This window comes from Elephas maximus, chromosome 1 (genome assembly GCF_024166365.1).
Source record: "Elephas maximus indicus isolate mEleMax1 chromosome 1, mEleMax1 primary haplotype, whole genome shotgun sequence".
Lineage (NCBI taxonomy): Eukaryota > Metazoa > Chordata > Mammalia > Proboscidea > Elephantidae > Elephas > Elephas maximus.
The window spans coordinates 178,172,532-178,200,337 of record NC_064819.1 but is presented as its reverse complement, the minus strand read 5'-3'; the positions used below and the strand labels follow the sequence as shown (position 1 = coordinate 178,200,337).

At 38.0% G+C, this 27,806-nt stretch overlaps 1 protein-coding gene across 2 annotated transcripts in view; it reads left to right on the top strand.

Moving 5' to 3' along the window:
• LAMA4 (laminin subunit alpha 4) overlaps positions 1 to 27,806 on the top strand; it is a 151,347-nt gene that overhangs the window by 109,993 nt on the left and 13,548 nt on the right. For both annotated transcript variants that reach the window (XM_049899236.1, XM_049899232.1), the window contains exons 19-32: positions 2,317 to 2,456; positions 5,164 to 5,337; positions 6,180 to 6,325; positions 7,232 to 7,394; positions 10,568 to 10,701; positions 11,116 to 11,287; positions 13,950 to 14,081; positions 15,196 to 15,338; positions 18,005 to 18,143; positions 18,610 to 18,747; positions 20,391 to 20,524; positions 21,650 to 21,814; positions 22,652 to 22,805; positions 27,063 to 27,250. In XM_049899236.1, the coding sequence (XP_049755193.1) occupies positions 2,317 to 2,456; positions 5,164 to 5,337; positions 6,180 to 6,325; positions 7,232 to 7,394; positions 10,568 to 10,701; positions 11,116 to 11,287; positions 13,950 to 14,081; positions 15,196 to 15,338; positions 18,005 to 18,143; positions 18,610 to 18,747; positions 20,391 to 20,524; positions 21,650 to 21,814; positions 22,652 to 22,805; positions 27,063 to 27,250 (2,122 nt within the window). The remainder of the gene's footprint in view (positions 1 to 2,316; positions 2,457 to 5,163; positions 5,338 to 6,179; positions 6,326 to 7,231; positions 7,395 to 10,567; positions 10,702 to 11,115; positions 11,288 to 13,949; positions 14,082 to 15,195; positions 15,339 to 18,004; positions 18,144 to 18,609; positions 18,748 to 20,390; positions 20,525 to 21,649; positions 21,815 to 22,651; positions 22,806 to 27,062; positions 27,251 to 27,806) is intronic.

The window sequence follows — 27,806 nt, the reverse complement described above, 5'->3', positions numbered from 1 at the left end:
TTTGTTTTCTTTATGTTGAGGTGAAATCCATACTGAAGGCTTTGCTCTTCATCAGTAAGTGCTTCAGGTCTTCTTCACTTTCAGTAAGCAAGGTTGTGTCATCTGCATAACACAGGTTGTTAATGAGTCTTCCTCCAATCCTGATGCCCCATTCTTCTTCATAGAGTCCAGCTTCTCGAATTATTTGCTCAGCATACAGATTGAATAGGTGTGGTGAAAGGGTACAACCCCGACACACACCTTTCCAGACTTTAAACCACGTAGTGTTTCCTTGTCCTGTTCAAACATCCACCTCTTGATCTGTGTACAGGTTCCCCATAAGCACAATTAAGTGTTCTAGAATTCCCATTCTGACATGAAGATAGTTCTTTATATGTACCTTTTAAGTGTCTGTACACGAGTTCTGCCATGTAACTACTCACTTAATTGCTTTTGAAAAATGACCTTTAAAATATTTGTCTACATGACATCCAACATTTGCGTTTATAAAGATATTGTCCCAGGAACATTTACTAAACCTGTGTTAAATTTCTTTTCCTCCTTGTTCACCAGCCCTGTCAGGTGATTATAATAAACATTCAAAAGTAGTACTGATTGAAAGTGTTTCAGATTAATGTGTTTTCTTCAAACAGTACTTTGTGATTCAAAACAAAGTAATTGAGGAAGCATATGGGAAAGACTGGTGGCATAGTGGTTAAGAGCTACGGCTGCTAACCAGAAGGTCAGCAGTTTGAATCCACCAGGCACTACCTGGAAACTCTATGAGGCAGTTCTATTCTGTCTTACAGGGTCACTGAGTCAGAATTGACTCAACGGTAACGGGTTTTTTGGGGGTTTTTTTACCATAATAAGAGACTATAAAGATCCTTACATAAGAAGGCTTCCTTTTTCTGAGAGAATTGGGGAGAACCCTGTCTTATATACATTTGCATAGTCAAAATTTAATATAATACTTTAAAAATACTTTGTTACACTTAATTTATAAAGACTATTATGTTATAAAATGGCTATTGTGATTGGTGATCCAAACAACAAATACTTAACTCTGTATTGATCAATGCAGCAAACTGATAGGTGCTATTATTTTACTCAATTCCATTCTTTTTACTGGAGAAAGCTTGCCTTATTTTCTGGTAAAGGAAAGAAATGTTTCCTTGGTCTTCACTGACATAGCCTTCCTAGGGTTTTGTTTGGCTCCATTAAGAGGCTCGTTCTTACCCAACTGCTTATAGCTCAGTGACCATGGTCCTGCGTTTGGGTACAACCCCAAACCCACTGCTGTTGAGTCAATTCTGACTCACAGAGACCCTATAGAACAGAGTAGAACTGCCCTATAGGGTTTTTGAGGCTAAACCTTATGGAAGCAGACTGCCACATCTTTCTCCCTTGGCAGATTGGAACCACTGACCTTTTGGTTACCAGCTGAGTGCTTGACCCACTGAGCCACCAGGGATCATTCTGAGTAGGAGAAAACCCCCAAAATTCACATCTCCTGATCCAGTGGTTCTCAAACTTTAATGTGTATCAGAATCTCTGGAGGGCTTCTTACAACGCAGATTGCTGGACCACATGTCCAGAGTTCCTGATTCAGTAGGTCTCCGGTGGGGCCTGAGAATTTGCATTTCTAACAAGTTCCTGGGTGATGCTGATGCTGCTGGCCAAGAACCACTGCTCTGGTCAATGAAATTTTGGAGGAAAATATGCCATTCTCTGTATTTCAAGCTTCCCTCATCCATCTTTATCCATGTGATTTGTGCTCTTTTCTATATGAGTGTTATATATCCAAAAAAAAATCCTAAAAAAGGTTGGTATGACCTGCTATGGGCCCATAGACCATGGCTGCCTACCTTCATCTCAGCACAACTGCCACTTTTCTGGATGTGACCTTGTATCCTCCATCTAGCTCTGTCTCTGTGGGGACAGTAGCAGCAGCAGTGTGCTGTGTGACTGGACATCCTGGAAAACCGCCTTTCTACATCCTATTGCCCAGCCTCCCTTTGAGCCCTCATATCCCTTAGAAGCGCAAGCAGAACCCGTGCTGTGTGGTTAAAGGAGCATCTCCAGGTTCATCATGGGTCCTGCCCTTTAGACATGTGCATTATAAGCCTGGTTGATCTGCAATTTATAGATCAATGTGTACTATAAGTGCCATAAAATTTGCATTGATTAAGCTATGGATGTAGCTATATTTTTTATGGGAAAGAAAATAACTTCTTATCGTTCTACCAGATATAATCATGTATTTCTTGTTTCTTTACCTGGTTACTGAAATTTAATATTGAGATATTTACTTGAGTAATTTTCTTTTAACTGTAGTAAGAAATCTGACGGAGGTCATGCCTCAGCTCCTGGATCAGCTTCGTACAGTTGAGCAGAAGCGGCCTGCAAGCAATGTTTCTGCCAGCATCCAGAGGATCAGAGAGCTCATTGCTCAGACCAGAAGTGTTGCCAGCAAGGTAACTAATTAAACGAGCCTTCAATCACTCAGTGATAATGGGAACATGAAGATAAGCTCCAGCTCCCCGGGAAGCTTCCAAAGCTCAAAACCTTTATACTCTATTCATCTTGGTAGTTCTCAACCCCTTCTGTTCATCAGAATCACGTGAGGAACTTCGAAAAATAAACCAATTCCTGATCCGAACCTCAAAGCAATGAATCAGGCTATGTCGAGGGAGAGCCCAAACAACACCAAAAACAAACCTGCTGCCATCCTGTTGATTCCGACTCATGGCGACCCCATGTGGTGTTACACAGTAAAAGTGCTCCATAAGGTTTTCTTAGTTGTAGTCTTTACAATTCCTGGCACCTCTGGGTGGGTTTGAACCACCAATTCTTAGGCCAGTTAAAAAAAAACCAAACCCATTTCTGTTGAGTTGATTCCACCTCATAGTGACCCTACAGACAGGGTAGAACTGCCCCATAGGATTTCCAAGGAGCAACTGGTGGATTTGAACTGCCGACTTTTTGGTTAGCAGCCTAGCTCTCAAACACCGTGCCACTTAGGTCAGTAGTCAATCACAAATCATTTGTGCAACCCAGAGACCAACTAGAGTGAGGGCTCAGGCACTTGTATGTTTTCAAAGCTCCACAGGTGATTCTAATGTGTAGCCAGGAATAAGAGCTACTGAGTTAACCTAGTCGCTTAGTCAATAAAGCTGATATAGTGAAAGAAATCAAGGAAAGCAAACACCAACAAAAGATTCAATTCATTAATTTATTATTATTATTTTAACAGATGTTTTATTGCAATTGCCATATGGAATAACCTTGTCCACCCTTCCCACCTCTTCAAGAAATCCTCTGGTACAAAATATATTATGTAAAGGTTTTACTGACCATTCTGAATGGAATCACATAACGGCTAAGCTATATAAACTTAATAAAGACCCTCTATACGGAAGCAAGTCAGCAACACCATAACTAGAGCCAACACTGGTAGGAAATCTCTTGACAGAGCGATTAACATTTTCCACTGCCATAAAACAGGGCTCATTCTTGGTCCCCATCTTAATTTGCTTTTAAATGATTTAAAGAATCATTTAAATCATTTTACGACCAAAAATGATTCTAATGTGTAGAATCATTTTACAACCAAATAATAAGGTTTTATTTGTTCAGTTGAGAAGCTGCCAGGACAGGTTCCTTGGCCCAAATTACTGACAGAAAAAAAAGGGTTAGAAATCAACTGTTTTATAAAGAAGGAGATTGTTTTTGGTAAATGTCCCGAAGTTTTAAAAGATACATGATAAATGGTCCAGTACCACAAATTACCTGATTTAGATGCCTGGGTGACCATTTCAAAAAAGGTTTATCTTAAAAGTATACCAAGAAATAGCATTCTCAAAGCTAGGTTTCAGTGAGGACTTTCTTGTAATTTTACGTATGTGGAGGAGAACTTGGGGGCTTTAATTACCTAAAACCATTTTCTGAACAGTCTTGACCTTATCTTTAGGAGCTTCCTCATTTCCCCAAAATGAGATGTTTTCCATGAGACAGGCATCCTTCTTAGACTCAATTTTTACAAAAAGACTTTAATCCCACGTAGTGCTTGATTATTTATTAAGATGTATTGGTCTTTACTCAACTGGCAACATAAGACAACTGCACTTCAGAGTCTTGGCAATAAAATATTGAACTCCCTGACAATCAACATTAACCAAAATCAATATTAATTAACTGATGTAAACATTATTCAAAGAGATTTGCGTGAATGGCCTGAGTGTACACAGTGCACCCACATCCCAGCGTTCTAAAAATCTCTCTGAATCACATCAGTTCAGCAGAAAACAGGGGACCTAAATCATACCATATTGGGCCTCTTAGAAACACATTTACTGAATTGTGCACCGTCGTATTGCCTTTCGAGAGTCATTATAAGAAACGTGAATGAACTTGTCATTACAGTTATCATAATGATAGAGCCAACACTGGGAAGCACTTTAGACTTATTGTATTTAATCCTTACCATAAACGTATTGTCCTCAGTTTATAGATGAAGAAACTGAAGCAAAGAGAGAGTAAGTGACTTGCTCCTGGTCACACAGCTACTGAGTGTCAGAGCCAGTTTTTAAGCCCGGGTCTTAGACTCCAAAGCTGTGTCTAGACCCCTCCCAGCTGTATAGATGTGGTCAAGAATTTTTCTTTCAGTCTCACTGCATGGTCCGTTTTTGAGGATCCGGGGAGATTAGAAAGTATAGCTAATCTTGGTTGCTAATACAGCTAGAACTTTCTAGGAAGTTCTAGCTGTATTAGCAAACTAGATTAGTTATACTTGTCCTGAACAATTAGTTTTTGTTACTTTTATGGGCCTTGTGAATTGTATAGCTAACCAGGTATTCCTTCAAGCTATTTAGTTCACCCAACCCAAGTATGTAGATCATTGTGGAATTCATATTTATTCTCATTCTTGGATCAACTTTGTCACCCTTTTTTGTTTTTGCTTTCTTTCACTCCACTTTAAATTAAAACTATTGTATATAATCTGCCCTAAATCCTTTCTCCAACAAGGTAAGGATGTAAGTAAATAAACAGAGTCATGGAGGAGAGGAGAGCTCAGAGGCCCCTAATGAGAGAAGCCTCTTGAGAACCACGGGAAAGCTGGGGAATTATACAATATGCTAATTTATATATAGCATTTTTAATGAAACCATTTTGAAACTCCAGATTCAAGTCTCTATGATGTTTGACGGACATTCAGCTGTTGAAGTTCACCCCAAAACCAGTGTGGATGACATAAAGGCCTTCACATCTCTCAGCCTGTACATAAAACCTCCTGTGAAGCAGCCAGAACTGAGTGGGACTGAGGATCAGTTTATCCTGTATCTCGGAAGCAAAAATGTAAGCGCATGCAGTTTCAAAAGGGGGGGGGGTGTTAAAAGGGAAGATAGTTGCATTTTCTCTTTCCTTAAAACAAAGCTCCTTATGCAAACAAAATTCTCCTTCTGGGACATTAGAAAATACAACTCATTTTAACGTCAAGGTCAAATTAATGGTTCAAGGACAAGTGATTGTTTCTCTATGTGGGATATTTCTGGAGTTGCTCCATATCAGCATTACCCTACTAATGTTGAGTCAGGATGTAGCATTTCAAAGGCCCTCAGGACAATAGCTGCCTATGGATGTTTGACAATGTATCCTGTTTCAAGATATGTGATCAGTTGCTATTGAGTGGACTCCAACTCATGGTGACCCCATATGTGACAGTCTGTGATATTTTGAAAGGCTAATTTTTGGGGAGGAGATTGCCAGGCCTTTCTTTTGAGGTGCCCCTGAGTGGCCTTGAACCTCCAACTTTTCAGTTAGCAGCCAAGTGCATTAACTGTTTGTACCACCCAGGGACTCCTGAAGATGCATAGCAATCAGTTTTGTCAGGTAGCATTATATCCCTGTGTTAATCAGACAACACTAGCAGACTCCTGTCAGCCATCTAATTCCCATAGTCCTGTAGTTGCTTAGGTCCAGGGTGCACATTAGAGCAAACGGAGGAGGCACCAGATGCTAATATAGCCACTTTGAGGCTGTAAAGAAAGATCCACAGCCCAAGCAAGAACTTTGTGTAATAATTCAGGCCAGGAGTCCCTTGTATACAGTTAAGCATTTAGATCGTTAATTGTTAAAGAAATGAAAATAAAAGATAATATTCATTATTAAGTTATTTAAGTAACTTCTTAACATTTCAGGCCAAGAAAGAGTATATGGGTCTTGCAATAAAAAATGATAACCTGGTGTATGTTTATAATTTGGGGACCAAGGATGTGGAGATCCCCCTTGACTCCAAGCCAGTCAGTTCCTGGCCTGCTTACTTCAGCATTGTCAAGATTGAAAGGTAAATGTGTCCACGACACAGGGTTTGTATGCACATTTTATAAGAAATCTATTGAACGCTCATACTCTGTCTTCCTATTGATGTTATTGATACCATTTTCTTCCCTTTATTCTTAATCCTCTTTTTTCCTTTCTTTCTGTATTCCTTCCCAAACACCTTAGTGGAAAAGAAAGATTAAAGAGAACTGATGATCATTTGTAAATAGCAATCGGATTATTAGATCGTTACTTGGCCAATCCATGAATTAATTCCAGTATAGGTAGAAATAGACAGATAGCTACCATCAGGTCAACTCTTATTCATGGTAACCCCAAGTACAACAGAATAAAATGTTGCCTGGCCTGTACCATCCTCATGATCACAGCATGTTCAAGTCCATTATTGCAGCTACTGTGTCAATCTATCTCACCGAAGGTCTCCCTCACCCTCACTGGCCCTCTACTTCACCAAACATGATGTCCTCCTCCAGCGACTGATCCCTCCTAATGATGTGTCTAAGACAAACAAGTCAGACAGTATTATGTTATAATCTATAAGGTTTTCATTGGCTTATTTTCAGGAAGTAGATCACCAGACCTTTCTAGTCTGGCTTAGTTTGGAAGTGCCACTAAAGCCTGTCCACCATAGGTCACCATGCTGGTGTTTGAAATACCAGCATCATAGCTTCCAGCATCACAGCAACACACAAGCCACCACAGAAGTATATGACAAACTGACAGAAGGGTGGTGGAAATTCTCATATAGAATACCTTTTTTCTCCTTTCAGTCCATAAATGCTTATTAATATGACAAAATCATATTATCAAATTTGCAATGAGAAAACATTAATATTTTGTCATTAGAAAAAATACATATTTTCTACAAATTATCTGCTTAATAAAGAGTGAAAATTATTTATCTTAACAGAATAGGAAAACACGGAAAGGTGTTTTTAACAGTCCCAAGTCTAAGTAGCACAGCAGAGGAGAAATTCATTAAAAAGGGGGAATTTGCAGGAGATGACTCCTTGTTGGATCTGGACCCTGAGGACACTGTGTTTTATGTTGGTGGGGTGCCTTCAAGCTTCAAGGTAAGACACTCGGCTATATTTTGAAGCATTACAGATCTTCAGTGATGATTTTATAAGTGTGTAAGACCTAATGTGGCAGGGGAGGGACCTGATTATTATTTTAAGAGAGAGTTTAGCCCAGTGGGTAGCCAAAAAAATAAACAAACCAAACCTACTGCCATCAAGTCGATTCCAACTCATAGTGACCGTATAGGACAGAATAGAACTGGCCCGCAGAGTTTCCAAGGAGCACCTGGTGGGTTTGAACTGCCAACCTTTTGGTTAGCAGCCGTAGCACTTAACCACTATGCCACCAGGGTTTCCTCAGTGGGTGGCAGGACTCATAAATCTGGTGTGTAATGCAGTCTCTACTACCCATTTTTTCAGGTGTCAAATGCTTTCAAGTGATAGCTAACACTTGAGGATCAATTAATTTCATTACTATGCATGCATTTGTAATTAATATTATACCACCTGCTGTAGTGTCCCTTGTTAGTGTCCCCACAACTTGGATCTAGTCTTCAGCTTTTCAGATTGTAGTTTCAAAAACTCAGCTTTCTCAAGTAACACAGGCATGAAATAAGATGTCAGGGATGGGGGTCTGAGAAATTTGGGGGACGGTATCACACCTGATGAAGCCCATGAGAAACAGATTGAGGCATCTACATTTCCACTTATTAATTTCCGGGGGGGAGATAACCTTGGCCCAAGTACTAGAACTGGTGGCCTAAATAAAGCTTCACCTGTTAAGCTGGGCGTCTTAAGACAAATACAGATCACGAGGGTTGCTTGTTTCTCTGACCAAAAGATTTTCTACTGAGTAATTGAGCTTCAGCTGCTAATCAAGAGGTCGGCAGTTCAAATCTGCCAGGCACTCCTTGGAAACTCTGTGGGGCAGTTCTACTCTGACCTACAGGGTCACTATGAGTCGGGATCGACTCGACGGCACTGGCTTTGGTTTTTTTTTTTTTTTTTTGGTTTTAATTGAGCTTCCACAAGATTTTAGCCCGTGCCATCTTTTGGAACAACTTGTTGCATGAGTTTATTCCCTATGTTGTAAAGAAGTTCTTCATTTTATTTATGCTCAAATTACTTCTTCATAAGAACATACTAGCTCCAGTACTCATGAATCACTTAATGATCCTTTATACATATTCCTTATGATTTTATAAGTCTTTTTTAGATAACGTTCCGCATTTTTTCCAAATTTATTTGATGTTTCTTGATTTCCAGTCCCTGTCCAAATGCCGTTATCATTCCAGGTGTTCTTCTCTGTTGTTTCTGCAGCTCCAAAGTATCTATTTTGTCTTATGTACTTTAGCAAAAAGATTTCTGAACTTGGTTTTGAACCCCAGCTCCACTACACTAACACTGGGACCTTGAGTAGTCTATAACCCCTCTGAGCCTGTTTCCTCACTTGTAAATGAGTAAAATAGATTTTATCGCACTATCTCACACTATCTCACATAGTCATTATGAAGCTTAAATCAAGTAAAACATCCCACAAAAGTGCTTTGTAAACCATAAAATGCAATCTAAATGTATTTATTTATGCCTTATCTCATTATAAAAGAGATTTAAGGTAGTTTACAAAAATACATACAACAAGAATTTTAAAAGTGAGAAAATCAACTCTACTTAAGAGAAAATAAAGAAAAAACAACATATATAATGAAGTCATTGTTGAGATAAGGTCCAACCCACTTGCTTGAGGTACCACAGATTAAGGTCTAAACTTTTCAGCATAAACTAAGAAGGCCAACAGCTAGGTAGGAGCACGAGCATCCCTGGTACCTAGTGTTTCCTGTCGTTAATCAAGTAGAGGGCACCATGTAACATGGTGAGCACCTCTTAAGTGAGTTTTCACAATTATTTCTAAAGACGGTCCTCAGTGAAGGATAAAACAATGATGTTGAACTAAAAATTTTTACAGGCAATTCTACAGAGGCCCAGGTACAAAGTTACTTACTACAAGGTTAGATTTGTATCCGAAAAGTGGTGGGCTAGATGTCCTTTAGCATAGCTTCATAAGTATTTTCTCCAGCCAAGCTTAGAATTGGAGTCAAGTGAGTCCAGGGTTCTTCTCCCTGGCAAGTCAACCCAGGAGTATGTGTTTCCTAAGTTGCTGCCTTGATGCAAATCCATGTGTTTTCTTGAGATGTAAACTGGATGAATGTAAGGCAGCTTTCCTGTTTTTATTTGTCATTCTTATTTTGGTACTCGACGGCACTGGGTTTTTGTATTTTGGTACAAATATTTCAAGCATGAACATTCCCTAGTTCTATACATATTTGGGTAATATTTTCTTCTCTCATTGTTGATGATTATGGTGATGATAGCCTTTCCAATAATGCCAAGTAGACATTTTGGCCACAATAGCATAAAGTTATCATATCCTTAGCTTGTTTTAGGGTTCAGGCTGTGTAAAGTAACTGCTGTAAATGTAGGTGACTAAAGTCGGGAAGGGTAAAAAAAATTAAACATGAGTAAAAATTCTAAGAAAACCCCTAAAAGGACACTTACCCATCTTCATCAAGTAAAATGCTGCTCAATGGGATCAAAAACCACAAACTTTTCAAAATACTCACTCATGGAACTAGCTTTATTTCCCTTCTAGCTTTGGGGCAGGTACCATGTATAATGCAAAAGAAATGGCTAACTGGCCTATCGCACACTTTGTTTTCATTAATCTAGACTTACTGTCTAATAAATCCTACACAAAAGAGCATAAGCTCCCTGAGAATTCATGGATGAACAGAAATTGGAGCAGAGAGATGAAGGAAAGGCCCAAAAAATGGGGAGTCCATCTAGGATTTCAACCCCAGGACTATTACTTGCTAATTATGGACATGTTATTGAACTTCTCTGAGACTCACTTTCCCTCTCTTTATATGAGAACAGGAATACTTGCCTCACAGAGCTGGTGTGAAGGTTGATTTAGGCCATGAATTCACTGTCTGGAATGTGCCTGGCACATAGTATATCCTCAATAAATGCCAATCCTCTCTGCTAAAGTACGCACAACTGACTTAACTAAATGAGTTAGTATAGAATAGACACAGACCCAGGTCTAGAATGATATTTATATGACTTAATATTTCCCTTTGACCTACTATTAGTTTCATTGCCTGTTCTGCGCCATCTGAGTGAAGTGTGATCATGGGACTGTTGACTTTGCTTTATCTGTTGCACAGCTTCCTGCCAGCTTAAACCTGCCCGGCTTCATTGGCTGCCTAGAATTGGCTACTTTGAATAATGATGTGATCAGCTTATACAACTTTAAGCACATATATAATATGGACCCCTCTAAGTCAGTGCCCTGTGCCAGGTAAGTGATGGTTAAGAAAGCTAAAGTCTTTAATAGCCAGGCAAGAGCAGTAAGCAGAACAAGTGTGGGTCGATACGCAGGTTCTCAGTCTTTTCTTTGGGGACACCAGTTTTGAACCTGCACAACAGTCATGCCTGCGAAATACTCTTCAGCAGGCGCAAGTGTTACAACAGCTTGTTTGCACCTTTGAATTAGAATTCCAGAGACTGGAGTTTCTCTGGAGTCTTCTGTTGTCTTAACACATAGGATAGTGAAAAAATTCATTAAGAGCACTACATTTAATTTAGCTAGAAATAGTTCTTGTCTCTCCCACGTAGACAGGACTTTATAAGTTCCATGGATGATATCATGAGAATGGGCTCAAAACATAACAGAAGCAGAAATGTTCACATGATCCTTGCATTTCCATTTCAGAGATAAACTGGCCTTCACTCAAAGTCGGGCTGCCAGCTACTTCTTCGATGGCTCTAGCTACGCCGTGGTCAGGGATATCACAAGGAGAGGGAAATTCGGTCAGGTCACTCGCTTTGACGTAGAGGTTCGAACACCAGCTGATAATGGCCTTGTGCTCCTGATGGTCAATGGAGTGAGTAAAAAAGAAAATTCAACCTCTTCTCCAGATCATATATTTCCTTTACCTTCTGCTGTGCGTATTTCCAGGAACCTTCCCAGGTTGAGTGTTATCATACCATCAACTGAATTTCTAGTTTAGTTTCCTTCAGGGAAGTGATGACGGCAATAAATAAAAATGGCCCTAAAATACATTCTCTGTACTACATTTTTAGACACATATTAAATATGCTGTTTAATAAATTAAGAGAACTTTTGGGGAAATCAGCACCAAGATCTAGGTGAGCAGTATGCCTGAAGAAGTTCAGCACTGGTCTGCTGATTTTTTTAATCATATGCCACCATCAGTAAAAAAAGTTTGCATATTTATTATACACACATACACACACACACTTCTTTATTTGTAAATTCTATACATGTATTTTGTGTGAATACATTGTAAAAAATATTCAAAATTAGATATGAAAGACTAATTATATAAAGATTAAATAAGTATGTTTTTAAATTATTTTTTATGTATTAATGGTAAGGAAAAACCTTTTGCTCTCACTAAAAATTACTTCTAATCATAGTGTTAGTAAAAGCAATGCCATTAAATATGCATAACTATTTTTGAAAATCTTGTTAAACCCTTTGTGACTGTCCAATTTATTTCAATATGTTGTTTGGCTGTCCTAACTGGAAAAAATACCTCATAAAAATCAAAAGCAGAAGAAGTCTGTCATTAGCTGTGCTTCCTAAATCATGCGACTATTTTTCAATCTCATTTATCAACTAACAAAGGTTTTCTTTGAAACTTGGCCGGTACCTTGCCCTCTTTCCTAATGTCAGTTCTTGCAAACTAATCAGATATTGCAAGATTTTATAAGTTTTAACAAGAGGTTTCAAAACCTATGAAAATCTTTAATTGAAGAATTTCTAAAGATTAGAAATTTCTTTCCACAAACATTTTAGTGGCGCAAATATGAGTTTAAGTAGTACACTTACATTGTTTTCCTTCAGCAAAATAATGTTACATTAGAAAAATTTCCAAACATACACTTTAAAAAACATCTCCCCAGAGCACGAGTTTCTTTTAAAAAGTAGAAGTTATTTGCTCATCCATCATAATAATAATACCCTTGCCTTGAGATGACAGATCAAGCATGTTTACTGTTTAAAATAACTAGTAGGTTTCGTGCTACTGAAAGACATTTGTCATCATAAATAAAGCTGTAATAAATGGCGGTAGCCTGAAAGCGAAGAAATGGGTGGGGGGCCACTGTCAACCCTTCAGGTGTGGAAACACACTCAGGAAGCCTCACATAGTATGTGAACCCCACCAAAGACTGACATAGGGATGAAGTGAAGACCCAGGATCAATCCATATATTGAACAGATAAATAGCTGCTATTGAGTTGACTCCAACTCATGACGACGTTATGTATGACAGAACAAAACGTTTCTCAGTCCTGCGTCATCTTCATAATCGCCATCAGTTTGAGTACACTTTGTAGCTATTGTTCCAATCCATCTCAACAAGGGTCTCCCTCTACTTCACCAAACGTTATGTCCTCCTCCAGCAGCTGATCTCTCCTGATTATGTCCAAAGCAAGCGAGTCGGACAATATTTTGTTGTGATCCTCCAGATTTTCACTGGTTAAGTTTTAGAAGTAGATCACCAGGCTTTTCTTCCTAGTCTCCCTTAGTCTGGATGCGCCACTGAAACCTGTTCACCATGGGTGACTCTATTTTGTTTGAAATACTGGTGGCATAGCTTCCAGCATCATAGCAACACACAAGCCACCATAGTATGACAAACTTACAGATGGGTGGTAAATATATTAAATACTAAAGGTTAATTTCTTTCTCTATTTTAGATTTTAAAAATAAGTACATAGAGAAGTTGAAACATTTTCTTCCTGCACCCGAATGGGTTGTTTTCCACACTCCAGAAGTACATAGCTGCACTCAGGAGATACTTTCTGAAGAATGGGGACTTTTCCACAAAACAGTACCTAATTTTTCAAATCCATTGAATTCTCATAACTCTGAACTCCTGAAAAACAAGCAAACTTGCCCAGTGAATTACTTAGTGTAAGGAATTACTTTGGTTCTAGAACATCATGTGGTCCAAGTGCATAATAACTTCATATTTATTTCTATAAACTCAGTGTTTCAAAATAATACAGAAATGACCTTCTTTTTCTTGTATTAATATTTGTTGATAATTTTTTAGGATTCTTTTCAGTGTACCTCAGAAGTATTTTTCAAAAATATCCTTTTTTTTTTTTTTCTTGAAAATAAATGCATTTGCATCTATTGGTCTGTTATAATTTTTTAAGTTGCATAAACACAAGGCAATTGACTACACATGGTCTTTTAATTTCAAGAATTTTAAAAGGTCAGTAAATTAGACTTAAAACTTAATCCATTAATTCATAAAGCAGAATAAAGAAAACAAAAAGACAGTTGTTTTGAATCAACAATAAATATTAACAGTTTACTATATTAATATGAGAAATAACTGCTGAGAAGGAAGTAATAGTAATTTTTATTTCAACAAGAATTTCATGAGACTTCCTTCATCTTTGAGTAATTTCAGTAATGAAGAATACACTGTTATTTCTCAAACTCAGCTAGATCTATACTTTTATAATAGCAGGTACTCACATCTGACAACTTCTTTTTCTCCACAGAGTATGTTTTTCAGTCTGGAAATGCGCAATGGTTACCTACATGTGTTCTATGACTTTGGATTCAGCAATGGCCCTGTGCATCTTGAAGACACGTTGAAGAAAGCTCAGATTAATGATGCTAAATACCATGAGGTACAAATTGTCAGAGTGCTTGTTTGTTTGTTGGCTTGTTTTTGTATTTAGATCTACTGATCTAATCAGGTGGTGAAATGAGGTAAGCAGGATAGTAATTAAACTGAACACCTTCACATCTAAAGAGCAACTGAAGGTCCCTAACCTCCTCGACCCAAGAATAATATGTGCTTTAAAAGAACGGATGTTTTTGTTATGTTAGCATTTATAATGAGTCACTGAAAGGTTCTTTTTAATTGCGCATTGACCAAAAGACTCCAGCAATGCTAATATCACGATTACCGTAGCACTCCTGTAGAATCTTTCTATACATTTGATGAAAATGCTAGGGTGTAGAGACACAGGATTTTTTTTTTTTTTGCTTATCTATCAAGCTATTCATGTAAAGTAAAAAGAGTAGATATAAGTAAATGCAGGATTTCCAGAACTTAGAAAATACCAACACAGTTTTCCTTATAAAGAGAACCCATAAAGAATGATCTTTAGTCTTGAAACATATGTGCGGTATACTAATAATATACTTCCTCTGTTTTCATTAAGAGCTACTTTAAATCTACAATTTAATAAAGCATATGAAAGGTATAATATCTTTTAAATTGAACCAGAATGTAGAGGATAGGAAGCTATATTTCCCGTTTCAGTTCAAAGTCCTTAGGCTTCCTGAAGATGGCTTATAACAAAAGGAGAATATTTTAACTACCTCTCTGCCTAAAGCATTTTCACCGGCTCTTTAGAGTCATTCATTATGTCCCCAAGGAACAATACCTTATGACATGCCGTCTACAGTTCAGAAGGCACTTGTTTATAGTTCTTTCAAGAGTCTCTCAGAAAGGGCAAGAGAAAACAGCAGGTCTCATGGCAAAAATCTTCTTGGGCCAGCTCCCTCTCCTTGCAGACATCCTTCCCCGGGAAATTGAACTGCTGGTTGTATAAGCAAAGAATTTTCGTATGTGTAAGTAAGAAGGGAAAATCTCATCCCCATCTTTGTGAAAAAACAAGCGCAAGGACTTAGAAGAGCGGCTGTTATACCTAGAATAATTAAAATATATAGCAGTCTTCAAAAAACTGATGATTAAAGAGTTGACAAAGACATACTGTACATAATTTCTCCTAGATCTCAATCATTTACCACAATGATAAGAAAATGATTTTGGTAGTTGACAGACGACACGTGAAGAGCACGGATAATGAGAAGATGAAAATACCTTTCACAGATATATATATTGGAGGGGTTCCCTCAGAAATCTTACAATCCAGGTAAGTTTGTTTTTGTTGCTGTTGTTGTTAAACAGCTGTTTGTTCCTAACAACGTCCAGGAGAAGTCTAGTTTAAGATTTAAGCACCTCCTTTGCTCTCCTTACATGCTTGTGCATACGTGTATGTGCGCACACGTACACACATTCATGCACATGGGACCCTCAGCTGCTGTCCTCAGGACCTCCTTAAATTAGCATCTAGTAGATATGATTTACAGTTTCTTCAATTGTTGTATTACTCCTGGAACATATTCTAATGCAGTATTTCTCATCACGGAAAGGGCAAAGCATGTATATTGTGTGAAAACAAAGCAGCGTCGTGTCCCTTGACTTTTGTTTTAGTCTTGAAATTTAAACTATTTCGAATTCTGCAGCAGCATATAATGTGGATGAAAAAAAAGTTTAAGCTTATCTAAGGCATTGTGGATTATGTATAAGGAAGCATTACTGTAATGTATTAAAAGTTAGCTGTCACTAATTGCAATCAGTTCATAGCAACAGGAGTCTTAAAGCTGAAGGACAACTTTAGAATAATCTAGTCCAGTAGTTCTCAACCCTGGTTCTCATTAGAATAACCTGGAGAGCTTTTATAAATACCACTGCTCAGGCCCCACTCTCTAGAAATTCTTTATTGGTCTGAATTAAGGCCCCAAAATGACATTAAAAAAAAAAAAAAAAAACCCCACCTCTCCAGGCACATGATTCTTCTATGCAGCCAGGGCTGAGAATCAAAGAGTCCAACCTCCTGTCCGATACAGAATCCTCCTCTCCAATGGCCTCCATACTTCTGTTTGTATAAATTTAGCAATGGACACGTGGTTACCTCAAAAGGAAAAAAAAAAAAAAAAGAAGATATAAATTTTTAATGGCTTCTATAAATTGGAAACCCTGATGGTGTAGTGGTCAAGTGCTATGGCTGTTAACCAAAAGGTCGGCAGTTCAAATCAGCCGGGTGCTCCTTGGAAACCCTATGGGGCAGTTCTACTCTGTCCTCTAGGGTCGCTATGAGTCAGAATCAACTCAACGGCAGTGGGTTTGGTTTGGTTTTTGGTTTAGTATTATAAAGCTCTTCATTATATTGAGTCAAAATCAGTGAAATCTCTCTTCCATGCTGCAATGGTTTATATTTCAAGAAGGCTCCCAAGCTTCTTTTCCAAACCAAACACCGTCTTCAATTCCTTCAACCATGGCACACGAGATTTTTAGCCATCACAGTTGCTGTTGTATGCATTCATTCTGTCAATTAGCACAGTCCTCCAGGTGTGGTCTTGCCAGAGGAGAATACCATGGGACTGTTACCTCCCTTAACACGGCCAGTGTTCATCTAAAATACGTTTAACTTAGTAAAATTTACTTCCTATTCATTCAGTATTTCAAATAATATATTCTTGGGTACCACCTAAATACAAGGCATAATGATAAGTACTGGGATCACAGTATTGAGCAAGATGCCTTCCCTGATCTTAGGGATAAAGAATTTCTTACTTTCCTATTGATCCAATGGTCCAATATTCACTAAGACAGTCCCCTAGGCTTAGTTGATTATAGCATATTGCAAATAACACCAAGAAAATGGGCTCAGTGCCCAAGTGGATTACTGGGAGTCTGAAGACATGGGTTCAAATACTAACTCTACCCTTGTGGCATAGGAGAATAACTTAAGATCTCTTAGTTTTATTTTATAGGTTAAACCATGAAAAATTGCCAATTTTTGACCTGCAAATATGGCAGTTCCTCATGGTTCAACCTAATAATCACCTGTAAAAGGGAAATAATAGCATTCCCATCTATTTCACTGCATTGTTATAAAGATAAAATAAGCTAATGAAAGTTAAAAGATTTTGAGAACTGTGAAGAAATAAACAAATTGACTAAACTCAGAATAAAATTGTTCTTTAGCCAAAGATTGGACATTACTGTGTGTTTATCAAAGAAAACATGGGAACATGAATGATGAGATAGTATCTTATACTTCTTATTGTTAGGTGTCGCCACGTCAGTTCCGACTCATAGCAACCCCATATGCAACATTGCTTGGTCCTGTCCCATCCTCACAATCATTGCTATGCTTGAGCCCATTGTTGCAATCACTATGTAAATTCATCTCATTGAGTATCTTTCTCTTTTTCACTGACCCTCTACTTTACCAAGCATGATGTTCTTCTCCAGGGATTAATCTCTCCTGATAACATGCTCAAAGTAAGCAAGATGAAGTCTCACCATCCTTGCTTCTAAGGGTTCTAAGGAGCATTCTGGCTGTACTTATTCCCAGATGGATTTGTTAGTTCTTCTGGCAGTCTGTGGTATATTCAATATTCTTCCTCATCACCATAATTCAAATGCATTAATTCTTCTTCAGTTTTCCTTATTCATCATCCAGTTTTCCCATGCATTTGAGGCGACTGAAAATACCTTGGCTTGGGTTAGGCACACCTTGGTCACTAAAGTAAATTTTTGCTTTTTAACACTTTAAAGAGGTCTTTTGCAGCAGATCTGCCCAATGTAATACGTCCTTTGATTTCTTGACTTCGCTTCCATGGGTGTTGATTGTTGATCCAAGTAAAATGGATCACATCCTCACAACTGAACCAAAAACTAACATCGTGATGAATGGAATCTTATACTAATGACATGGCTGAATCAATAATGACTGATTTTTCCCCCCAGGGCCCTACGAACACATCTTCCTCTAGATATCAACTTTAGGGGATGCATGAAGGGTTTTCAGTTCCAAAAGAAAGATTTCAATTTATTGGAGCAGAAAGAAACTCTGGGAGTTGGTTATGGGTGCCCAGAAGACTCTCTTGTAAGTACCAGTCAAAAGTTTTTAATAAATAGGCACAAAACTAATCACTCTCAAAAGCTGGAAAAGCTCTTGTCGGCACCTTTATAATCCCTTGTACACTTTAGGTCCCCTTCTTCCACCAACAGAAAGAAGGATAATTAAGCTAGAAAGGCCTTTGGCAGTCCTTTGTGACTTGTCCAGTTGCTTCTGTTTTCAATGGGCGGGGACCCAAAGCTCAGAGAGGCAGCGTGAGCGTCATTACTCACTCAGGGTTTAAGAAGTGGGCAGGCCAAAACTCCATCTCTTAGAGGAACGAAGAAAGTTAACATGCCTGAATTCCGTCATAAACCCAAAGTCAAAATGTAAATTATTAATATACAAACTTACAGGCAAGGCCTTTGCTATGTGAAAAATTGAGATTTTAAGCATTTGATAATTTCACTAAAATAACACTATATTCACTTTTAAAATTTGCGTTGGCATACAGATATCACGCAGAGCATATTTCAACGGGCAGAGTTTCATTGCTTCAAGTCAGAAAATATCTTTTTTTGATGGCTTTGAAGGAGGTTTTAATTTCCGAACGTTACAACCAAATGGGTTATTATTCTATTATGCTTCAGGGGTAAGTATTTGTTTTTTTCTTGAGGAAGCTTCTTTGTGACAATGTTTTGCTATTAAAAATATTTTTCATGCATATTAAAAGTAATTTTTATTCAGATTAATGTTGACTCACATGTACACATACAGGATACCTCTTTGCAGACACTTTACAAAATATAATCTGTATTGTATATCAGGAGTTCTTAACCTGGCATTCAAAGACCCATCTTCCAGGAGTTCTTGGATAGAAATCAGGGGGTTCATGGAATTAGATGGGAAAAAATTACTTCTTCATTTTCTCTAACTAAAATTTAGTATTTTATTCTATTATGAATAAAGGCAATAAACCACAATTGTATAAGCAGCACATGTGACTTTGTCATTAATAGAAATCACAGGTATTTTTCATATCACATTATGGTTGTCACAGATATCTCAAAATATCATTTTTGCTCATTGCTCTTCCAAATTACAGTGGTTATTAGGTTTGCTACTAGGCCTTGTTATTGAAAGCCTTAATAAGAAATATACATTTTACTATGTCACAGATTGATTGTTTTACTATTTTGAAAATGTGTTTAGTGGAAATGGTTTCCTTTGTATTTCTGCATATTTTGATTTATGCATTTTTTAAGTATTAGTTGATGAAGAGGTCTATATGCATCACTAAACTGCCAGTGGGGTCCATGGCACAAAAAATGTTAAGAAAATCTAGGTGTATGTTAAGAACAGACATGTGTGCTTTAGTTAATAAAATAGCAAAAAGGACATGCTCTTCTGCCCTTGCATTTTCTATAGAGCACGAGCTAAGCTTATAAAGATATGTTATTTCAAGAACAAAATAGGATCTGAAGGAGGTTCGGTGACTCTAAGAGCCAACTGATTTATACTGAAAGCTCATCACTGAAAGACCGGGTTATAGTATAATTTATGAAGGCAGCTTCCATTTTTCATACACATGGCTTGTATCTGTCACAGTTCTATTAAATTTAATTTCAATCAGCAGCATCTGTGAAAATTTAGCCATTTTGTAGGACTTCTGCCACAAAATCTTCAAATATTCACGACTGGCCAATAACACTTTCTGTTCACAAAAAGCATTCTCTGCTGAGGGCCAGCTTCAGAGGTTGGTGCCCAGATAAGGAAAGAGAAGCAAGATTATCATTTCGCCAATATTTTAAGACAAGCAAATTCAGAAAAAGAGGTGTTAACATCTACTTTTTTCCCACTTCTATGGATAAAAATAGTGAAACACTTAAAAAGGCAAAACTAGCAAACTAACCCTTGCCTAGTCAGCCAGCTACATCCCAAGGGAGTCCAAATATTGTATTTACAAAGGGGATTAAAAATGAGAATGATGACGGAGTAGAAATGCCTGAGTTAGGAAAGAAGCTCTGACTGGGGCAACAACTCTCAGCATGACAAAATCACCAAAAATTTTCAGCTGAGAATGTTGAGAGATTTTTTTTTCCAATTTTATAGACACCACCAATACAAGCATTAGAACATTCTCTTTTATCGTTCATAAAAATTCTTTTACAAGCAGATTTCTTGTAAAAGATGTGTTCGCTTAAGAAATAAAAAATATCATTACATAAATGCTGAAAGCATGTCACTCGTTGGGATCCCTGGGCTCCTGGCTTAAACCCTGTGCTTGCATTTCAGTCAGACGTGTTCTCCATTTCACTGAATAACGGTACTGTGATCATGGATGTGAAGGGAACCAAAGTTCAAGCGCCAGATAAGCAGTACAACGATGGGCTGTCCCACTTCATCATTACCTCTGTTTCACCCACAAGGTACAGTTCCTCACTTTGTATTCTTTCCACTGTATGTCTTGATTGGTAGGGCATGATTCTGTCAAATGACCCTATGAATAATAGGCTCTTTCTATTACTTTTGTTGTTACTGGGTGCCGGCGAGTGGATTCCAACTCACAGTGATCGTATAGGACAGAGTAGAACTGCCCCACAGGGTTTTCTAGGCTGTAATCCTTACAGGAGCAGATTGCCAGGTCATTCTCCCACAGAGCCGCTGGGTGAGTTCAAACCACCAACCTTTCAATTAGCAGCCAAGGGCTTAACCATTGCACCACCAGGACTCCTTTTGCTTTTCTAGTGTTTAAAAAAAATGGGAGGGGGGATGATCTTACTTTCTTTAAAAAGAAATTGCTACTAATTTTCAGAACAAAACAAGTCACTATAAAATTAATATAAACATAAAGGTTTGGTTTTGTTCTGTTTTGTTTTCAGTAAAACAATAAGTTATAATCTCCTTGAGGGAAGTGACTATGCAGTCTACTAATGGAATGGACTGTAGCTTGTTGTACATGGAAAAAGCTCAGCAAATATTGTTTTGGTTTAGATTTTGAATTAAATAATTGAGGAAACTGTATTTATGGCTACATTTTAAAAAGCTTTATGTTTAAAATACCTAATACTAAATTTCTTCTCATAAAAAGAAAGCTTTCTAGAATAAGAAATAAGCATCTGGTGTGGAGTGCAGATATTCTATGTCACACATGCAAAAGGAAGATCAATAAGTCTTTTCTAGACCCCACTTCCAATGAGGATCAAACTCATTCAATGTGCTTTACATTGAAAATGATCTCCCACAAATGTCATTAAATAATCACCACGATTTACGTCTGTTTTCTCCACACATCAAAATAATACAGATAACTAGTTTTCTGAACTTCTTTTATGGGTTTAAATTTCATTCATGGTTTGGAGGCTCTGTTTTGTACATAGAAATATTCAACCATTTTATCCTGGGCTTCATGAAGAGCATGGGAACTGTTTGGCTGTTCATTAACTAGGTGTTGCATTTCAATTCCATGAGGAAGCCTGCTTATCCAATCTAGATTGAAATTTAAGGTAAAAATGCTAGTAGTGTGGTGTGTGAAAAAGCTTTTCTCATTGCAGATATGAACTGATAGTAGATAAAAGCAGATTTGGGAATAAGAATCTCACCAAAGGGAAAGTTGAACAAACACAACCAAGTGAAAAGAAGTTTTACTTCGGTGGCTCACCCATCAGTCCTCAGTACAGCAATTTCACTGGCTGTATAAGCAATGCCTACTTTACCAGGTACAGTATTTTTATTATTCATAAAGCTGTATGATTGAGAATGAAGATCAAGTCAAGAATGAAAATATATACATCATTAAAACTGAGAACTATGAAATTTATCAGAGCATTGGAGGGTCATAGTTGAAAGCTTGCATGTGCTTGGACCACTGACATACTTGGGTTCGTGCATAGAGTTTTTCCCCTTTAATTTCTGAATGACCTTGCCTAATTAAGCCTCAGTTTCTTAACTGTAAAATACAGATTATAATAGCTCCTGCCTCATAGGCTTGTTATGAGAATTAAATGAGATAATGTGTATGAAGCACCTTGCACAGCATCTGGCGCACAACAATCTATAAATACTGGATGCTATTATTTTTGTACTTATTATTAATGATATAGTACAGAATAACATCCCCAAATCCTTGGTACAGGTTTTTAAATGTCTTCTTCATTTAATGCATGATTTTAAACAAAGCTATTAATCCAGGTCAATGGGGGTTCCCTGAGCACAAGAACATAAAGAACAAAGTGATCCAGATTAAATGACACAGAGGCAGCCCCAGTCACCCAGCGGGTGTAGTGAGGGAAAAGACATTCATGGGCCAGAATATTCTGGTACCAGGCACACAGTTATTGGTTAATTGATTGAATAATAATTTAAAGGTGTTCACGTTAAGATTGTGGTTGATGGATAAAGACTGATCTCACACACACATGCACACACATACACACGCACACACACACACACACACGCACACACACGCATTGTATAAAGTTCTATGGTTTCCAGTGTTTTCAACATACAATTTTAAGCAATATTTTTAAAGCTTTCTTCCTCTGTTACAAACACAGGCTGGACAGAGATGTGGAGGTCGAAGATTTCCAGCGATATTCCGAAAAGGTCCACACTTCCCTTTATGAGTGTCCCATTGAGTCTTCACCATTGTTTCTTCTTCACAAAAGAAGAAAAAATTCCTCAAAGCCTAAAACAAATCCGAATAAAAAGGTAAAAGATAATGTCATGCCACCTTTCCAATTGTCCTCGCCTTCCATGCACACAGCTCTAGACACTGCTGTTTTGGAGAATTTACCCTAGTCAGCAACTGTGTATGTATGAAAGATGGGATTCTTGCAGTATCAGATATGACAGTCTGCCAGCTTTGTGACATCAGTTTGTTTCCAGAGAAACTATTTGAATCAGCTTTTAGTGGTACTCCCAACTACTTTTTATTACACTTGTTAAATCCTTCTGTGCTTAACAGTTTACGTATATAAAAACCAAACCCACTGCTGTCAAGTCGATTCCAACTCCGGCCCTATAGGACAGAGTAGAACTGCCTCATAGGGATTCCAAGGAGCGGTTGATGGATTCAAACTGCTGACCTTTTAGTCAGCAGCCAAGCTCTTAACCACTGTACCATCAGGGCTCCAGGTATATAATATATACTATTTAATATTATTAATTCCCTAATATCATTTATTTTTATATAACAATCTCAGACTTTTGTCACATTCGTGGAAATTATTAAAGTTCCTGATCTTACCCTTGTTTCTTTCTAATTCCTTGCCCTTACTTCACCACTCACATGCGCAGTTGAGCTGTGGCATCAACTAGAGCAATCACATCAACAGATTCTTGAGTTCTAAAATTCCATTCTCTAACTACTGTACTCTCTCATTATTTACTCCCAGTGTTCATAATCTTTGCCTTCATTGCAATTAGTCCCTTCTGATTCTTTCAGTATAAGTCTCCCTTCATGGCCCAAATTTGTCTATGCATTCAGGTGCTCCCACCTTGGTCCCACCATCATCTCACATCTGAATTACTGTAATAACCTTCCAAAAGGTCTCCCTGCTTCTGCTTTGCTCCTCAACAGTCTATTCTCAACATATCAGTCAGATCCTTAAAAATATCATGTCACTCCACAGCTCAAAGTATCCCCCCACTGTACTAGAGTCAAAGCCCAAGTCCCTATAATATCACAAAAAAATAATAATAATAATCACAGTTGCCATTGAGTAGACTTCAACTCATGGCAACCAAGAGTAGATCTTTGTTCTATAGGGTTTTCCATGTCTGCTTTTTCAAAATTAGACCACCAGGACTTTCTTCTAAGTGCCTCTGGGTGGACTTGAACTTCCAAACTTTCTATTAGCAGCTGAGCATGTAACTGTTTGCACCACCTAGAGACTCCATACAATATCACAAGAGGCCCTCTATGATCCAGGTCCTTTAACCTCTCTGAGCTCATCTCCTCCCACTCCAGCGCCTCATTCACCGTGTTCCCCATACTGGCCTCCTGACTCTTCCAATAACAGGCCATGCATATTCGGGTCTCTACTGGAGCTCTTCTGCCTGCACCACTCCTCTCCCAAACATCAGCACGAACAACTCCTTTGCCTCCTTCCAGAACTGCTCAAATCTCACCAGTAGAATAAGGCCTACCCTGAACACCTATTTAATACCTCAGTCTGCCATCTGTCCCGCACCAGTACTACTGATCTCTCTCCTCTTTTTCTGCTTGTTCTTTTGTTCACAGCACTGATCACATTCCAATTTATTATATACTTTATTTATTATGCTTATTATTTATATCTGCATCCTCTGCTATAATTTAAGCTCCTTTGTTTTGTTCACTGATATATCCTAAGCACCTAGAGCAATGTCTGGCACAAAATAAGTATTCAATAAATATCTAGCTATCTCCGTCTAAGAGTTATTATGAGGATTAAATGAGTGAGTGAATGAAATACACTTAGCACAATGCCTGGAACATAGTAAACATTCAATGAATTTTACCTGTCAGATCTCTGTAAAGCTTTGTGAGTGTTCCTGGAGAATTGATTCCTGAAATTGGAATTGCTTGGCCAAAGGGACTGTGAATTTTTATTATTAAGCAATAGCAACTTATACTCCCGCAAACAGCATTTAAAAGAACCAATTGCCCTACACAATTGCCACCATCAAACAGAATCAAGTATTTAGAATCTTGCCAAGGTAATGGGCACATATGGCATCTCCTTGTGGTTTTAATTTGCATTTCCCTGATGGCTGATGAGTTTGAGCATCTGTCAAGGGCAGAACTGATTGCCTTTCAAGGCTGGCATTTGGCCAATCAGCAAGCAAGAAGAGTCGCCACTAGCTTCTCGCATCTGATGGTCTTTCACTGACCACTATACCTTGAGCCAAATATCTGTTGCCATTGAGTGGATTCTGAATCATAGCAACTCTATAGGACAGAGTAGGACTACCCCATAGGGTTTCCAAGGCTGCAGTCTTTATGGAAGCAGACTGCCACATCTTTCTCCCAAAGAGTGGCTGGTGGGTTCGAATGCTTCAGTTAGCAGTTGAGAGCTTAACCACTGAGTCATCAGGGCTCCTTATACCTTGAGCACTTCCCCATATATTTGACTTTATATGGACTGCTCTTTGGAATATCTATAAAACTTCTCCTTTGTTCACACATTATTCTTTATCCATGTTAATAAAATAATTTTGCTCGCATAAAATCAAAACTTAATTGTTTTTCAGTACTCCTTTCCTGAGTTTGACATGGGAGACTTTTTTAAAGTACCTCTGGCAGAGAGATCATTTCATTGATTTTTATGAAGGATTAAGCCAGTTTCAACTCTCAGAGGACACTATGAAATTCTGATAGAGTCTTACTGTCACGTTCATATGTTGTTACCAAAAGGTTTATCCTGAGAGTTTTTTTAAACTGGCACTTGAGCACTGGTCAGTGGGTCAAAGGTAGCAGGTTAACATTCTAGGCTGTTGAGAAAGGTCAACCTTCCAAAGCAAACACTGTTTACCACTTTATATGAACATCGTTTTTTATATGAAGCTGTCTATCAAATGTAGTTTCCTAACAAGCATTCATAGTCTCAAGGTTACAATCAACAGCCCTTGAAACTATTAACACAAGCCTTTCAATATTATAGGAAAGCTCTGGGACTTTATGTCTAGTCTCCTAGACAGAAACTCAAGTTTGTAATGACAAGATAAGGAATCACTATAGATTTCACTTATACTTCCTGGTAACTAGAATGTCAATGTTTGCTAATCTTCCCTTGTATTTATGCTTGTATCAATTGCTTCTTAAGTAACTGCCAAGAAACACATGTGACCTCTAGCTTAAATTTTTACAAGGGCCGAATCAAAGCAGTTTGCACTTTATAACAATTTATTTTAATAATAACTTCCTACTATTCTATTTTAGGAAGCCCTGGTGGCATAGTGGTTAAGAGCTACAGCTACTAACCAAAAGGTTGGCAGTTCAGATCCCCCAGGCGCTGCTTGGAAACTCTACGGGGCAGTTCTACTGTGTCCTATAGGGTCACTATGAGTCAGAATCAGTTCAATGGCAACGGGTTTTATTCAATTATTATAATCCATTTAACTATTAATAGACTTTCAGTTGTTTCCATTTTTCCCCTTTTATGGGTGAAGATCCTTTGTACATAAATCTTTGATCATGCTGCTGAGCGAATTATTAGATTTCTATCCTCTAAATTTTAAAATCAGCAATACAATTTTAAGAGCACCAAATAATTTTTAAAAATTGTCCCACATCCTGTCACATGAAAGTATTATATATCCTATCACTGAAAATATTCTTAAAAATTTTGAAGATGTTGCTAATTATATTAACTTCTTACGCAGCGTATGTAAATAATAAACAGTGGGTTAAAGTGATATTGTTGCCTATGATATGACGATTGTATGGATTGAGTCGCTCGGGGTTATTTTATTGCCAACTTTTCCATTTTTTACTATTCTTTTAGATGTGTACTAATTTTAAATGATAGAGTGGCCATTGCTATAGCTTCAGTTTTGCTTTGCTTTGCTATCAATGACTAGAATTTTGGGTTTGTTAACATGCTATGTTGTTGTTGTATTGTTGTTACTACTATAGCTGCTGCAGTCATTTGCCAGTGGTGGTAGAGGGAAGGAAGAGAGGGGCCTAATTTTTCATGAATGGAAAAACCTCAAATAATATACATTTTTATTATTATTTGTATTAGCATTAATGGAAACCCTGGTGGCATAGTGGTTAAGAGTTCGGCTGCTAACCAAAAGCTTGGCAGTTCGAATCCACCAGGTGCTCCTTGGAAACCCTATAGGGCAGTTGGAATGAACTCGACAGCAATGGGTTTGGGTTTTATTAGCATTAATGGTAAAGATATCACAAATTAATTTTTGCTGCTAACATGTTACTTTTATCCCTTCATATGACTTATTATTTCCTTTTTTTTTTTATAGGGAGAGAAAAGTAAGGATGCACCTTCCTGGGATCCTGTTGGCCTGAAATTCCAAGAGCGGAATGCTCCAAGAGATTCTCATTGCCACCTTTCCAGCAGCCCTAGAGCAATAGAGCATGCATATCAGTACGGAGGGACTGCAAACAGCCGCCAAGAGTTTGAACACCTAAAAGGAGACTTTGGTGAAAAGTAAAGTAACACGCTATCCTTCCTGAAACTTAATGCATGGCTGGATTCCATCCTTGTTTGCCACATGCCATCTTTTTCTTATGATCTTCCCCGATGAAAATTGTTTTCAGATTGTAAATGGGAATGCCATCCAAACTATTAGAATATTGACAAAGAAAGGCACTGAAAATACAAATATTCATATATGTCTATGCCCCCCACCCCACCCCACCCCACATTTTCCCCGTGTTTCACAGACCTCTAGGTTGTTTAGCATTATCAACTCGGTGTCAACAGGTTTTTGGTTTTTTACATAAGTCTTTCTTTTTCAAACATTCGCATAACAGTGCATTCAATAAAAAAAATCTCTAAACCAAAAAAAAACCCATTGCCGTTGGGTCAGTTCCAACTCATAGCAACCCTATAAGACAGAGTAGAACTGCCCCATAGAGTTTTCAAGGCTGTAAATCTTTATGGAAGCAGACTGCCACATCTTTCTCCCACAGAGTAGCTGGTAGGTTTGAACTGCTGATCTTTTGGTTAGCAGCTGAGCACTTTTAACCACCGTGCCACCAAG